The 11,061-nt window shown below is 38.7% G+C and overlaps 2 protein-coding genes across 3 annotated transcripts; one reads left to right on the top strand and one right to left on the bottom strand.

Moving 5' to 3' along the window:
- Positions 1 to 2,330: 2,330 nt before the first annotated feature.
- Positions 2,331 to 5,450, top strand: odam (odontogenic, ameloblast associated). Its single transcript, XM_046327163.1, has 11 exons — positions 2,331 to 2,471; positions 2,689 to 2,754; positions 2,848 to 2,892; positions 3,049 to 3,108; positions 3,407 to 3,640; positions 3,917 to 3,979; positions 4,290 to 4,406; positions 4,746 to 4,775; positions 4,900 to 4,983; positions 5,140 to 5,204; positions 5,343 to 5,450. Exons 2-10 carry the CDS (start codon positions 2,695 to 2,697, stop codon positions 5,173 to 5,175), a joined length of 729 nt encoding a protein of 242 aa, XP_046183119.1. The 5' UTR covers positions 2,331 to 2,471; positions 2,689 to 2,694; the 3' UTR covers positions 5,176 to 5,204; positions 5,343 to 5,450.
- A 50-nt stretch (positions 5,451 to 5,500) lies between these two features.
- On the bottom strand, positions 5,501 to 10,663 carry LOC124013041 (basic salivary proline-rich protein 3-like). 2 transcript variants are annotated; one of them, XM_046327161.1, is made up of 20 exons: positions 10,638 to 10,663; positions 9,829 to 9,893; positions 9,625 to 9,702; positions 9,316 to 9,465; positions 9,059 to 9,193; positions 8,712 to 8,798; positions 8,447 to 8,587; positions 8,144 to 8,251; positions 8,022 to 8,051; positions 7,805 to 7,825; positions 7,692 to 7,718; positions 7,518 to 7,544; positions 7,388 to 7,414; positions 7,232 to 7,261; positions 7,072 to 7,101; positions 6,926 to 6,961; positions 6,748 to 6,783; positions 6,553 to 6,570; positions 6,043 to 6,096; positions 5,501 to 5,955 (listed from the first exon to the last, which is right to left on the bottom strand). In XM_046327161.1, exons 2-19 carry the CDS (start codon positions 9,877 to 9,879, stop codon positions 6,058 to 6,060), a joined length of 1,071 nt encoding a protein of 356 aa, XP_046183117.1. In that variant the 5' UTR covers positions 9,880 to 9,893; positions 10,638 to 10,663; the 3' UTR covers positions 5,501 to 5,955; positions 6,043 to 6,057. The 2 variants fall into 2 exon arrangements, with proteins under 2 accessions (XP_046183117.1, XP_046183118.1); XM_046327162.1 differs by lacking the exon at positions 7,692 to 7,718.
- Between the last annotated feature and the right edge of the window lie 398 nt (positions 10,664 to 11,061).

Below are 11,061 nucleotides of genomic sequence, written 5' to 3' on the forward strand. Positions count from 1 at the left end.
CTTAGAATACCAACACAGCTGCGAATGCGAACAAATGAATGTGAATAGAACAGTGGTATCATGTAGGCCTAGAATACAAAATATAAGATCAATAAAGGCATGACACAATCTATATTTCAGCTAGTTACATTAACAGTAAACAAACGCAGTAAACAAAAGGCGAATGGAGATCCAAATAACCTAAATCTAGACTACAACCTACTACAGTGAGAAGCAGAGCTGTCTTGCCAAACAAAAAGACATGGAAAATCATGCTGCTCAGGAGTACAGCAACACGTTGTGATATGGCACAAAACACTTCAGTGGATTAAATTCAACCCACTTTTTAATTTTATTTTTACTTGACCTTTATTTAACTAGGCAAGTCAGTTAAGAACAAATTCTTATTTTCAATGACGGCCTAGGAACAGTGGGTTAACTTGCCTGTTCAGGAGCAGAACAACAGATTTGAACCTTGTCAGCTCGGGCTACAAGGCTACCCTGCCGCCCCATAGGGGCTTAATCGATTAAGCAATGCCAGCCTACCATAAACACGTTTCCAATACACACAGTTCCATTTACAAGCACAAAAACCAATAGGCTACCAAGAAAACCATAATATAATGTTTATTATGAAACATACTGATATGTAACTACACCCAGGAGCATCATTTGGGTTCTTACATTGGAATTATATTGAATTCTGCATTAACCCAGTATTCCAGACACTCTTCCTATGAACCAGACGCTGTTAAATGAATGTTTTTGGACAGAAAACCTGCGGCTAGGGTAGTATTCTAGATTAACCTGGGCTGGCTCCTCTGTTCCAAGATCGTCAGGAACAGTCGGAGGTGGAGGGGACTGTGGAGTCAATATCCTGGCGTTTGTGGAAGGGTGGGTAGGCTCTGCACGCAAAGCTAGCTGGAGCTCGGCAGCATCATCGCTGCTGGGCTTGGTGGTGACCTCTGTGGTTTGATGCTGCAGCTGCTGCTCATCACACTCCTTTTATCTTTGTTTGGGTACTTTGGCAAAGCCAATTTTTGATATCAATCGTGGCAGTGGCAGATTAGCTGGTTCGAGCAAGCTAAATAGGCTAAGGCTAATAACAATAATGTTTTTTTTACAGCTAGCTAAGAAGCTAACTAAACTCTGTAGTGGTGTGGTGTGAGGCAGAGTTGAGTGAAGCAGCTTCAATGGTAAACTTGACCCCATCCTTATAAATCAAAATCAAATATTACAGGTAGAGGTGTACCATATTATTCAATTAGCCTATCACAGATGAGAAGTGTTTTTCCCAGGATTTTTATGGAAACCCAACCACCCCAGGGGCTCCCCCCCCCCTACACACATCCTGTGCTCTCTGTCGATTCTGCTGACACAGCACAGCGGAGATACAGATTTGGCACCAACCTGTCTCTCAATCATTTCAACTTTTTTGCTATTTTTATATAGGGAGATGGGACTAAAACTGAGGGGGCACAAGTTTCAAGCTTCCTTTTGAAACTGGTCTGATGAAGAACAGGGGAAATGTTTCTACTGTAGATTGCACTTCTCACTCTTCCTCAATCTCTTTCAGAATATAATTATGTAATATAATATCATAAGAATATGCACATGTTTCTTACATTTGTTTTTACAAATGGTTTTATGCTAAAACCAAATGATGGCGGTTAGGATCTAAACCAGCAGCCCTCCTGTTGCCAGTTCAGTAACCATTGGGATTTGAACCAGCAACCTTACAGCTACCTGGCTATAATACCTTATTTATAGGACATAATAAACACTGATAATGTCAATCAAAAGACTTACATTTACACATGCCAACCCCACACCAGTCCATAGACTAATCGTCTGTCTGAAAACTCTTAACCACCTGCAGCAAACTCTCTTCTAGTGACGCATATTATAATCACAGGTCTCTATGAAAGGTTTACAAATAACGCAGACTCATGGTCATCAGGGGCATTGAGTTCCAGGTTCTTTTGGCCAATATAGGGAAAGTGATGTATAATAGGAGATGTTCTATATAATATAATAATATATGCCATTTAGCAGACGCTTTTATATATTGTGAACATACTGTAGGGGCAGAATACCCATTGAAATAATGGGACAGGGGTTGACTGTTATCCACCTTTCATCCACCTACTTTGTGTCATATACTGTAGAGTCAAAATATTAGACAATAACATTAGAATTGGTGTATGACACGATAGATAATGTCCAGGCATGAGATTCATTTGGACTTATGGTCAGTCCATAATGATACAGCTGCATATATCTGCACCGTAACTGTCTGAGTCTGAGAGTGATGTCATCTCAAAGAGCCTGTGCGTCATATTGACCATAGCCTGTGTGTGTCTGGGACATGACAGCTCAAGTGGGAAGACAGAGATAGTTTAAAAGTAGGAGAGACACAGTAGCCTGGACAGAGAAATAAAGAACACACTGGAAAGAAAGAAGATAGGCTGAAGCTGACGTTCTCTGATAAGGTAATACTGTCATGGGCTATTTTTACATTTACATTTAAGTCATTTAGCAGACGCTCTTATCCAGAGCGACTTACAAATTGGCTATGACTTGCTTTTGTATAATCAAAAATAGTTTAAAAAAAATAAGTATGCATCACATACAACATGGTTACAAGATGGTTACAAGATGGTATTGAGATGTCAGATATGAACTACATTTGTTCTGTCTTCATTGTAGGATATCATGAAGCCGCAGACTGTAACTGTTTTGGTCTGCCTTTTGGGAGCTAGCCTTTCACTTCCTGTGAGTTCCACACGTTACTTGAATATTCCTTCATTTATAGCGCTACACTTCAAAATAAATCATAACAAACTGTTTTTTGTTGCCTTTTTAAAGATATACCAACAGCAAATTGGAATCCTCGCAAGTAACAGCAATGAGGTACATTGAATTGCCCCATATGTTTTTGTCTGCAACTCTTGACATTGCATTTGTTGTTCGTGATTTTTCTTTCAAATTGATGTGCAGTAAAATACAATGCAATGTGGAGTAACGGTTGTTAGAAACATTTTCTGACTGCTCACCCATCCTTTACAGATCCTCCGGTTGAATGGACTGACCCTGACAGGTGTAGGCTTTGGGCAAACACAAATGCAGGTACTGAACCAATCCAATCTAACCCAATCGAGGTAGAAATCATTAGCCATGATAATGCTATAGGCATACTGTAGTAAAGAAGATTGATATCATTAGCCACATTTGCAGACAGCATAATAGTTCAAAATGGTCTCCAGTGAGCAACTTCCATTCCCACTTTACCTTTAACTTCACATATTTTCAGCTTTGGCACATCAACCGAATTGTTCATGCAATTGCTCGTCATAACTTCGGCCCGCAAAGCTAGGAAATGATCTTAGGTCAGAGACAGATCTTTTACCCAACCTTGTTTGTTCAGGCGTCTCCATTCATGCCCCAGTACGTGATCCAGCAGCAGCCTGAACTTGGTCTCCCCCAGATGGTGAACTTTAACCCCCAGGTGGGAGGTCCTTTCGGCCCCCAGATGATGTTCCCTACACAGGGGAACCAGCTGCCCCCCATACTGTACGCTAATGCCCAACAGGAGCAGCCTGGGGCCCCCCAGGACCCCAACAACCCCAATAACCCCCAACAACCACACAACCCTGCACAGGTAGGCTACTGTACCATTTCAGATCAGTTAGTTGGTCTATGTATGTTTTCACACAAATTCATTGAAATACCAATGGTTTTGATGGATACCAATGACAAAAGGCTTCCCAGCCTCTACTAATGAATACACATATTTTTTCCTGAAATCACTTTGTCTATGTTTTTATACAAATTCAATGTAATTCAATGAAATACCATGTGTCAGGTAATCCACTACTAATTGGCAAAGTCTTTCCAGTATTTGTTGAAGTTGTATTTATTTTCTATTATCCTGAAGGGGGTTCCCCAGTTTCCTCAATACTACCCATCATTTTCATTTCCCCAGCAACCAAGAATGCAGGTACAGTGGAGTTTCCCTCTTTCAATGTGATTTGTTCCTCAAGGTGCATCTTGTATTCACTGTGAGAGATTATATACACTCTTTATTCAGACTAAAGGATCACTTTACCCTCCATTTCTGTGTTGCATTTTCTTAGTAGTTCACTGTTGATATGGTCCCCACAAATTGGGCATGTCAACAGTAAAGTTTTCAAGATAGAGCACTAAAAAGCTAAATGTGTGATCCTGATGTGTTTTGCATATCAAGCATATCATCATCACACTTTTTGATCCTTTAAGACTCTTAACTTCCACAAGTGTATCTTCCCTAGGGCTACCCCTACTACATGTCTTACGGTTACCCCAACTACCCCCAGCCTAACCAGAACAACGGGCAGAACCAGCTGAACTTGGAGAAGACCCCTCAGAAACCACAGCTCCCACTACAGGTGAGGAGGGGTCATTACATGGATGTGCTCTCCCTTCCCCTCATACAGGCCTGTTACACTAGACGAGTGACTTTTGCAGAGTGTGAGACTCTCCTATTAATTTCAATGAAACCTATGCATAAGCATTGCGGCTCCAGGAGAATAAAACATTTGAATGCGGCAGTTTAAAGTGCAGTGAAATATTCTCAACAGAAAGGAAATTAGAGACAATGAACCGATAGTATGTCATAATTTCATGATTTTAGTTTCATTTTAAACTAACAATAATTTTATAATTCAAAAATTCAACAGGCCAGACAGAGTATCTTAATAATTATTATTACCCTTTCAAAATTGCAGCAGGCTGCCCAACCTCAGGTACCAGGAAAGGTAAGTAAGCACTTACTACTGTGTCTGAATCATATATGGATAACATTAATGTGTCCTCTATGTGAGGGCTGTTGATGTAGACTGAGCTGTGTGATATCTAACTCTATTTTTGTGTTGTTGATAGACATGGCCTAAAGGATTCCAGACAGAGGCTGCCAACCCTCCACCAGATCACCGTGGAGACACAGTTGACCCTGGCGTAGATGAGGTATGACCTCTACTTCTTTTACTATGACTATAACAATGCCAATATAATATATAATATATTATAGTATGTATACATTGTATATGTAGATTTTAGTAAGTGATATGAAACATATGTTGTACTTGTGATAATGTCATCCTGATTTTTTTTTTTTTACAGGGTCGTCCCAACTTCCCTTTCCTGTTTGAGCCATAGAATTGCATGTGGGGTCAAATGAAATTGAGGTAGGGTAACTTTAGTGCCATTTCCAGGTTTTTATTATGGGAAGGAACATTTCTTCAACTGAACACCTGAAATGTATTCATATCAGTAGTATACTGTACTTCCATTTAAGTGTTTCTTTTTTTTTGTTTCATTTTCAGGGATCGGCACATCAATCTCACATTCCTACTCTATATTAATATAAGATATGTTGTCCGTTACAATATGATACATTTTCTATTGTCAAATAAATCCATTATCAAGCAAAATCACAGTTGTTAATTGTACTTTGTATGCACACAAAAACAAGAGTTCTTAGTTTGCATGCTGGAAGTTTTAATGAATGTTATAGAGTTATAGAGCAATTGATTGAGAAAGTGTCAAATTATATCACAGAAGTAACCTCCACCAACACCTGCCATGTACTGTATAGTTAAACATAGGTTCTAAAGAGGCTACACATATCTTGCGACTGGGGGTGCTCTTGAGCCAAAAGGGGTCCCCTAATTGGACAGAAATATTGTCCAGAAATTACCTTACTGGACAGAAAGAGGCCCACCTCCCCACACCCATGGGTAAAATCAAATATTGTTAGGCTAAAACTAAAGATTGTTTGGTTTCATGAGTTAAGAAATGTATTAGTATTTAGGAAAACATTTAGCAACTAAATATCCAAATGTAATCTGTAAAGTTGAATGTACTCCAGATAGATATGAAAATATGTCAAAATGTAATCTCATTCCAATACAGATGCAAGGCTTGGGCTTCTTCTCCCTGTAAACAGGGAAGAGGAAGTCAGAAAAGGATCAAGAAATAGATGATGCATTGCAAGGAAACGCCTAGGCAAAGTGTTTAACACACCTTGTATCCACCATATTATTTTCCTTCCTCTTCCCAAGCCTTTGTCTCTTCAGCCTGCAGATAGATCAATCATATCATGGTTAAAACCTGTAACATGTTATATTACTGTCATCTGATGAAGATTTCAAAAGGTTAGTGAAATGATTTTTTTTTAATCCTGCGTTTGTTGATTGCATATTTTTTTCCTACTTGGCTATGCTAATGAGCTATGTCTGCGGTGGTGGTGGTATGTGCTATGTGCTATGTTTTCGCCGTAAAACATTTTAGAAATCTGACTTGCTGGGTAGATAAACAACTTGTTTATCTTTCATTTGAGCTATTTTACTTGTTAATGTGTGGAGGTTAAATATTTTTAGGAATATTTATTGCGTTCCCTGCGCCACATTCCAGCTGGGGGGGGGGGGGGGGGGGGCGTTCCCAAATGGGAACGGGTGTCTCCAAATTAAGAAATGAAATACATTATTTTATTGTAGGAATACAGATACAACAATGTCATTAGCAATTTCTTACCTTCATGAACGATGGGAGCTTGGGGTAAAGGTTGTAGGATTCAAATAATGTTTTAGATAGTATTGTGAGTGACATTTGATTGAAAAATAAACAATATTGTTACATTTGACAATATTCATTCATGATGACACTAAAGCTGAAAGGGAATATTAAAATCTCAATAAGAAGCATGTTTAGTAAACAGCCAATACTTACAAGTGTTGTTATCCCATATTCAAATGAGATTGTATTCTGCAGAGAAAAGAACAGATAAACATTTAACACATGTGTAAAGTATATTTCTTAATTAAGAAAAAATATAAAATCTCACATAACATATTTGCAGTTAACATTGTGGTATTTTGTTGATGTTAAATCATAAATGTATACATACTGTAGCTGAGGGGTTGTAGATGAGCTTCAGGTAAGGCTGGAACAAAGACAAAAAAAACTAAATGTTTTGCTATTTCTCAAATCTTCAAATCAACTAGTTTTCTATTTATTCAGCAAAATAGTTTAAATGTTCATTAGCACACTTACCTGAAAACCAGATGAGTATGGGTATCCAAACTATCAAAACCAGGGACACAGAAAAAAATATCAACTGCTTTTCAAGTTCTTTCATGAAATTCACACTTCACACCAAAATTCACAGCAAATTGTACTAGAATATGATTTAAAACGGAATATCTCGTCATACCCCTAATTCTTGAGGTCTTTTATGTCCATGCTGTAAAACATATTACAGTTTACTTATCTGTTATATACAGTACAATGGCATACTTCCTGCTATGTTGCCTACAATACTTCCGAGTCATAGAATTAAGCTAACATGGAATGAGAGGCTAGTCCATACCCTTGGTGGGGGTGTTCCTCGTCCTCCCTGATAGTAAAGAAAATACAGTATTTGTTTGACACAATTCCATCATGCAGTACTCCAGCCATCATAATACTAAAATAAATCATTGTTTGTGTGAATTCCTCACCTTTGGCAGCAGGAAAATGTTCTCACCCTACAAAGGGAAACACGTTCGCCACATGAACAGATATAGACGACATACACTGTATGATACTGGGAAAATTAACGCATGTATAAAATATGATAACAAATTCTATAGCCTGATTTAATCTTAGATCATTCAGGCAAATTCATTATTTACTTCTTTCAGGGGCAGACCACTAGCATTCTGGGAAAGAAAAAAAGCATTTTGTTTCAATATGATTTTAAGTATGTAAATCCATTCAGTTTTTCATAGTAAAAACATAATCTTACCTGTAAAGTCACATTGTCAGCCTGTAAAAGAACCATAACATTTTTTCTTTTTAAATTCAAATTTCTCAAGAATTTCTAAATGTATAAACAAGGAATAACAAGGAATAACATCATATTTAACAATAAATTATCCATATCTCATTATCCATATGTCTGTATTCACAAAGCGATGTTCTTCTTTGACATACATTAATTACCAATGGCCAAGGTACTGTACCTGAAAGATGGGGATGAATTCTCTGTTGCCCTAAAACATAAAAAAAATGGACATAAGTTAATTTTGTCTACGTTAACCTTAATACCGGGTTATGATATAACCAGGATCTATTAACAACCTACCACCATCTCAGGTTGCAACAGTCTTCCTCCAAAGAAGGTGTCATCAAACGGGGGCCGTCCACCTGCTCCAGACGGAACAGCTGAGGGGCGAATGGGGTTCCTGTCAGGCTGGGGAGATAAAGAGACACAACACCCTTCATTATATCAAAGCTGATTAGTTCTGCCATCTCCTAGCCAGCGTCCCATGCGCTTTTAACAACAGAAAGACAGAGAGGGATACATTGGCTAACACACTAACAAACTGGACCGCCAGGCTAGTACTTTCCAATATAGTCTGAAATAAAAGTTTAAAAAATGTCTTACCCTTGCATCAAGGTTTCTCATGTTGGGTCTTCCTCCTCTTGGGGGCCCTGCAGGTCTACGCCTTCGGGACCCTGGCCCGCGAGGGGGGCCCTGGCCAGGGTGTGGTCCAGGTCCATTGGGAGCATACCCAAAGTCAGATCCCTATTGAGAGAGAGAGAGAGAAACATTATATTCTAGTTCTACAATCAGTTAAGCATCTTAAGTGGAATCGGTGATTGTATTCATAGCAGGTTGCATGGAGGTTGCCATTACACCGTTTACTCACTGTCACGGGTGGAAGATCGGCAGGGGATGATGATCCTCGGTCTCTTCTCATGGTTCCCTGGTTCCACCATTGACCTTCATCCTCTCTCTTGACCAGGAGCGAGCATCATATTATACATGTTAATTAACAATAGATTTTCAATTGATGGAGGATCCCTGACAGCTTTTATATTTGTATCCTTTATTTATTCAGGAGATCATATTGAGATTACAAATCACGTTTCCAAAATGAGACCTGAGTATATCATGGCAATAAAATGATCACAAAAACAGCATATGAGAAGAAAAAAACATTGAAAAAGCAATACATTACATAAATAGAATAGAAAATAACCAGACACGACATACCCTTTTATAATCCCGATCAGGGTAGTCGAGGGGTCCTCCAGACTCGGGCCCTCCCATTAGTCGCTGAGTGTCCCCACTTCCTGGGCCTCCAGAGGGTCTGTTTGGGTACCAAGGGGGCATTTGATCCTGGTCGGGCTGCACAAAATAAATTAAGTCAAGTAAAAAGTACTATATCATAACTATTACTACTAGTAGATACAATGAATTAGTAGTTTGGGAAAATCACATTTGTTCATCAAATTAGAAGGCCATCATACCCATCCTGGGTTGCCAGTTCCACCCATATCCCATCCTTGCCACGTAGGACCTCCACCGATTGGTCTAGAGTTCTCTCCTCCTCCACCTATTGGCTGGCCCCCAAATGGAGGGAGGGAACCATCCTTCATCCAGGGTTCTCTACCATTGGGCTTGACAAAGTAAAGGAAAATAATATGAGCTTCAGATATAACCATTAAGTAAGAAAACAAAGTCAAATCTAGAATTGTCTGTTTTTCTCTAAATCTTGATGGACTTTGATTTAGGTCTCTTGGATCTCTTGGAAATCTCTTTGACCTTTTTTTTCTTACTCTCATAGGGTGTCTGTCTGGTCCGCCAAATGGGAGGAATCGACTGTCTCCCTGTTGCAATTGTCTCCATGGGTCAGCCTGGGCAAAGTAAATCACAATTTAAAGGAGGACATGATCTGCCGTGCTGAATATTAATAAACCTAATGCATTGCACCCATATATTTTTCCGGATTATTCTCTATTCTCTCTTGACTATTTACTCACATGTGTAACTACAGCCGAGAAAAGTAAAATGACAACACAGAGGTACTCCATTGCTTCCTATATGCCTGTAAGAAAATTATTGATATTTAAACACTGAAAACACAAAGTTGTTTAACACTGATATTGCTAACACTGAAAACACAAAGTTGTTTAATACAGGATCAGTGTCCTCCTCACGGGAGGGATGAGCTAACATAGGCTAATGTGATTAGCATGGGGTTGTAACAAGAACATTTCCCAGGACATAGACATATCTGACATGGGCATAAAGCTTAAATTCATTACAGTGAAAGAATACCATGCTATTGTTTGAGGAGAGTGCACAGTTATGAACTTGAAAATGTATGAATAAACCAATTAGGCACATTTGGGCAGTCTTGATACAAAATTTTGAACAGAAATGCAATGGTTCTTTGGATCAGTGTAAACTTTGCACATACACTGCTGCCATCTTTTACCAGCTCTAATGTGTTATATTCTCCTACATTATTTTCACATTTCCACAAACTTCAAAGTATTTCCTTTCAAATAGTGTCAAGAATATGTATTTCATTGCTTCAGGTCCTGAGCTACAGGTAGAGAGATGGGTATGTTATTTTAGGCACATTTTTGTTTTAAAGGGTCCGATCCTTAAGAGGTTGTAACATTGAAAATACATTTTAACACTGCAAACACAAAGTTGCTTAACACTGAAAACACATGACTGAAAACAGTAGTTTTAACATTAAAAGCACCAAGTCATTTTTGCCACCAGATTGCTTGAAAACAACCTGTCTCTTGTAAACCCAGTGTTTCTCCTTAGCACTTACCTTCACCTTGGAAGTCTCTTTGTGCTCTAAGCTCCTACCTATGGACACTTATATTAGACATGAAGTGTTGAGCAATCTCTATACTGCTTGAGAAAACACAGCCTCTGACTAATGCTTTGATGTGTGCAATAGGGCAATTATCACGCAGGCTTTGCTAAAGGGGTATTTCATTGACATTGAGTCGCGCAATGCCAGTTTGCCAACAGAAAGAGCCATTTGATTGCAATGACAGTCTGACAGTAGCTCATATAAGTGTATTTAAATTGTATAATGTACACTGAACAAAAAATATAAATGCAACACGTAACATTTTCAAAGATTTGACTTAGTTACGGTTCAAATAAGAAAATCAGTCAATTGAAAGAAATGAATTTGGCCCTAATCTATGGATTTCACATGGGAATACATATATGCATCTGTTGGT

The sequence above is a fragment of the Oncorhynchus gorbuscha genome, linkage group LG24 (assembly GCF_021184085.1).
Source record: "Oncorhynchus gorbuscha isolate QuinsamMale2020 ecotype Even-year linkage group LG24, OgorEven_v1.0, whole genome shotgun sequence".
In the NCBI taxonomy this organism is placed as follows: Eukaryota; Metazoa; Chordata; class Actinopteri; order Salmoniformes; family Salmonidae; genus Oncorhynchus; species Oncorhynchus gorbuscha.

Coding starts and splice junctions, on each gene's coding strand:
- LOC124013041 (XM_046327161.1), bottom strand. CDS start 9,879: ATGGAGTACCTCTGTGTTGTCATTTTACTTTTCTCGGCTGTAGTTACA. Junction 7,826..8,021: donor AATTCATCCCCATCTTTCAG/GTACAGTACCTT, acceptor GTTCTTTTACAG/GCTGACAATGTGACTTTACA. Junction 7,102..7,231: donor AAAGACCTCAAGAATTAGGG/GTATGACGAGAT, acceptor TGGTTTTGATAG/TTTGGATACCCATACTCATC.
- odam (XM_046327163.1), top strand. CDS start 2,695: ATGAAGCCGCAGACTGTAACTGTTTTGGTCTGCCTTTTGGGAGCTAGC. Junction 3,109..3,406: donor TTGGGCAAACACAAATGCAG/GTACTGAACCAA, acceptor TTGTTTGTTCAG/GCGTCTCCATTCATGCCCCA. Junction 4,776..4,899: donor AACCTCAGGTACCAGGAAAG/GTAAGTAAGCAC, acceptor TGTTGTTGATAG/ACATGGCCTAAAGGATTCCA.